We start from the raw sequence: 4,389 nt of genomic DNA, 5'->3' as shown, positions 1-4,389 counted from the left end.
AAGATCGTCGCTGGGGGAGCAGTTTGAGTGGTAATTAGATTAGAGACAATTAAAGGCCTGCAGAGAAGAATAAATAACTTTGTGGCCGTCATTTGGCATATGGGGGCAAATGAAGCAGTCATACTGCTTTTCAGCTTGAATTCCCTCGTTAGCAGCTTTTCCCTCTCCTTGAGGCCCTCCTGGAGACTCTGGGATGCTGGCATATCCACCGGTCGGGGGGTTGGCTCTCTGCTGGGGATCAGAACTGAGGCAGAGGAGGATGCAGTTAATTCCTGACTTGCTTGCTCTCGGTTCCTGTTCTCTTCTTGGGATGTTTGCCTTGGGTGGGTATAGGGTAATGGGGCACCTGTAGAGAAAACACTTCTGTCAGGAATCCATGACCTCCCAGGCTTAAGGAGACCATAAAGGGCCTCAGCTGGGCCCGCCATTCAAGGCCTGGGGATAAGTACACTGTCTGGTCACGACGGGTGAAGAAGAGCTATCTCTTAATCTGGGGTCTGTGTCACTACCAACAGAGTTCCCCCTTGAGTTGGACGAGCAGTGATCTCCAGTAATCTCTCTCCTTTCTAACAGCAAGGGATGGAAACCTCCTGCAGTATTCAGTAAAACCTCCCCAACTTTGTAAAGCCAGTCTGAGCTCCGTGGCCTGGCCTAAGTCTCATGACCACTGGTCATGGACTGAGAACAGGGGAGGGATGTTTTCCAATAGAAAACTGAGATGCTGATAACGATAAGAAGGGGAAATGAATCCTGGGCAGGCAGTGTACACTCCACCTTGGCTCTATTATGCTTTTTGGAGCCACACAGAACATGTCTAACTCCTCGCCCACCAGGCAGATGGCAGAGCCGGCAGCCATTGGCCATTCCACTGAATCTGGCTTTATTTCATCTTCATTGCACCTTTTAGGACCAGAGAGGAGCCCTGTGGAAAAGAGACTGATAGATGTCCTAGAATCACCCACATAGGCCCAGAAAAACCTACACAGGACCAGGGTCTGATAAAGGCACTAATGGGCTTGGATTGTAATGGGTAATAACTGAGGGTGGATCTGCTTCTCTTAGGTCAAGGGCTGAGTGCCAGGCTGGCAGCGGCCAACAGCACTCCTGGGTACATTGTGACAGTCGGTCTGGGCAGCAACCCAAGAAGACACAGACAACCACGGCTCAGACACTCCCTGGGGCCGGGGCTATTGGTCCCAGGGGCTAAAGGGAGTCTGACTGAGGAGGGGGGTCTCCCTTTGTTCTGTCTTCCACCTGGGCCAGGCCTGCCAACCTGTCTGATCTGCGTGTGCCTTGGTTCCTCTGTGTACTGTGATGATGCTGACCTAGAGAACATCCCTCCTGTTCCCCAGACAACCGCTTACCTGTACGCCCGCTTCAACCGCATCAGCCATATTCGGACTGGAGACTTCAAAGGGCTGAGTATGTAATGTCCTGGCAACAGAAAAGAGTGGGTGGGCAGAGGGAACCCCCAGGGTTCTTTCCCTTGCCACCCAGCCACATTGAACAGTCACCAGACCAAGTGCCTTTCCCTGTTGGCTTTCAGTCTCTCCAGCTATCAAACAGAAATAGCCCCAGTCTCTTTAATTCCTTTCCTTGAAGATTTTTAGATGGCAGAAGTGACCTGTTCTTGTATGTTCTCCCCGAAGCTATGGGAAGCAGGGGAGGAGAAGGTATGATCAAGCCTATGTTTTCCGGCTGTCCCAGCAACTGTAGCTCTCTGCCGTCCTGGCCTCTGGACAAGACCATGTTAACTCTTGTCTCTAATGAAGATTCTTCCACTAATTACTGACAGCCTTCCTGGGCCTCACTGTTTTTTTGTGTAAACTAACAGGTAGAGGTGGGATGGATCCAGGGATTCCTGAGCCTGTTGGGTCTTACCCTCAAAAAGCTTCTTCCAAGCCAATCCACACAGGACAGAACTCCAGGGAAAGGTATTACAGAATCTGAGGGCTTTTCCAGGTTTATAAAGTTATTCCTTCTGGTTTGGACCTGGTGCAGGTGGAGAGCTGACTAGCATCCCCTATCCTGAGAGGCAGGGAGCAGGGCACAGGCAGCTCCAGCGGGAGCAAGGGAAGATGGTATGTCCCTCATCTCTCTGTGTTCTGCCCTGCACCTCTTAGCAAAACTGAAGAGGATTGACCTCTCTAGCAATTTCATCTCCTCCATCGATGATGATGCCCTCCTCCTGCTGCCTGCTCTGCAGGATCTGATCCTCCCCGAGAACAAGCTGGCAGCACTACCTGTGCTGCCCACTGGCATTGAGGTCCTGGACATCCGCCTGAACCAGCTCCAGAGCTCAGGGATACAGCCTGAAGCCTTCAGGGTGAGCCAGGGCCTTAAGTTCCCCATCTACCACCTGCCACCCATGCCTACAACCACACACACACACACACACACACACACACACACACACGGCCCTCATGGGATATCTCTGCTCCAACCCTGTTCTGGGGTGTGAAAATCAAACCCCATTTTTCTCATCTAAACCATCAGCAGCTCCCCCTCTCCCTCTGTGGGGCACCTGGTCTCTTGGCTTCTTTCTGTGCAACTGCCCAGTCACCTCCCTGTGCACCAACATCCTCGCACACTCAGTTTCTGCTCCCCTAAAACTTTGACTTACATGTGACTGGACTTACAGTGGTACTGGCTCCAGTTCTCAATCTACATATTCTTTTATTTCCAAAACCCATCACTAACTGACTAATCACTGTCTTTCTAGGAGCAAATTCTCAAGAGAGAAAATCTGGTCACTGGCTGGCCAGTTTTGATGGGAAGGGCTAAACACATGGCACAAATATGGCCCCCTGGGCTGCCCACTCAGCAGGGCCAGGAAGAGTCCTGGGGACAGTTCCAGTGAGGAAATGAAGAGGGGTGTAGATGAGATTGACACCCCAGCTCTGTCACACTCACATATGCAATTTGCTTCCATTGTGCCTGTGGCTCTCATTACGCTAGTCCGAGTATTTCCCGACCATGCCCTCCATAGCTGCTCCACATTTAGCATCCGGAGACTTTTCATTTGGGAAAGTCCCTTCTGATAGCAGAGCTGCTGAGGCTGGGCCGAAATGTCCTGTGTCCTGCCTCCCACCCAGCCCTGCCCCTTGCCTGCTCTTCCCAGAGTCCCCACTGACACAGCCGAGTGCCTTCACACTCCCCCAGCTGCTGGCGCCTCAGTGGCAGCAGCTTTTCCTTCTGCATCCAGTGGGAGGAAATGGGCCTCCCCCACAGCACCCAGCACGGAACCTGGCACCTGGCTGAGGCCCAGGAGACCGTGAGTGAGCGAACAGGGTCACATCAGGCACCCATCACTGCCAGGGCCCCACAGCACCCACCAGCCTCCCGCACCCTTTGCCTCCTCCCCAGGCGCTGGAGAAGCTGCAGTTCTTCTACCTGGCCGATAACCTGCTGGACTCCATCCCCAGGTCCCTGCCCCTGAGCCTGCGCTCACTACACCTGCAGGTGAGCGGCCTCCCCAAGAGCAAGGGCACTGAACAGCACAGAAAGTGGAGGTCAGATTGCAGGGAGCCCGCCCCTTAGGCAGAGGTGGGTCTACGTCACTGATTGCTCATGGGAGACAAGGATTGGTAGGTGTTGTTCAGGCCACTGTCCACAGACTCAGTTTGATTTCTTCCCCTTCCTGGTCTTTGAAACACTTCCCCTCCACGTCCTTATCCCATCTCACCCAATTGCTTGTTCCTTCTCCCCCTTCCCTTACCCTCTGTCTCCTGTCTTCCCTTCTTCCCTCTCAATCTCCCCTCTCTCTCCATCTGTCCTCAATGGGTCTCCTCTCCTCTTTCCTCGTACGGGGCGTTGGCTTTCTGTGCCTCGGTTTCTCCAGTTGTAAAGGGGAGGTGAGCTGGTAGGAAGAACACGCTGAGCCTGCCTTCAGTGCGGCCTGAGGGCAGAATCTCCAGGCTTGCAGCTGTCAGTGTGTTCCTTCCAGAATAACATGATAGAGACCATGCAGAGGGACACCTTCTGTGATGCTGAGAGGCACAAGCACACGCAGAGGCAGCTGGAAGACATCCGCCTGGACGGCAATCCCATCAACCTGAGCCTCTTCCCCAGTGCCTACTTCTGCCTGCCTCGGCTCCCCACAGGCCGCTTCACCTAGCTCACCCCTTCCACTGCTCCCAAGTTAGAGCCCTTGGAGGACCAGCAAGGGCACGGGCCTCCTGGGCCACAGGGCCCGATCCCTGTCAGTGGTCTTTCATCCAGGCAAGAATTATCCTCAAGATGCAATTGCAAAACTGCACACACACCCCTCCCCCAACACACACACAGAAATGTCCTCCAGGAGCCAGATTTGTATTTCTCCATCCTCTTTCCTGAACACCTTATGGCTCCTGGCTCAGAGAATAGCGACATCTGCAGCAAAACTCTTTC

General features: G+C 53.5%; 1 protein-coding gene across 1 annotated transcript in view; it reads left to right on the top strand.

The window, feature by feature from the left end:
• Positions 1-4,117, top strand: part of OPTC (opticin) — a 6,008-nt gene extending 1,891 nt beyond the window's left edge. The window contains exons 3-6 of the mRNA XM_007448990.1: positions 1,264-1,422; positions 2,124-2,326; positions 3,367-3,462; positions 3,947-4,117. Coding sequence (XP_007449052.1) covers positions 1,264-1,422; positions 2,124-2,326; positions 3,367-3,462; positions 3,947-4,117 — 629 coding nt within the window. The remainder of the gene's footprint in view (positions 1-1,263; positions 1,423-2,123; positions 2,327-3,366; positions 3,463-3,946) is intronic.
• The last annotated feature ends 272 nt before the right edge of the window (positions 4,118-4,389 follow it).

Source organism: Lipotes vexillifer, unplaced genomic scaffold, assembly GCF_000442215.2.
Source record: "Lipotes vexillifer unplaced genomic scaffold, Lipotes_vexillifer_v1.1 scaffold1608, whole genome shotgun sequence".
NCBI classification, from domain to species: domain Eukaryota; kingdom Metazoa; phylum Chordata; class Mammalia; order Artiodactyla; family Lipotidae; genus Lipotes; species Lipotes vexillifer.
Note: the sequence above shows the minus strand (reverse complement) of the source record. Positions and strands in the feature narration are given on the sequence as shown.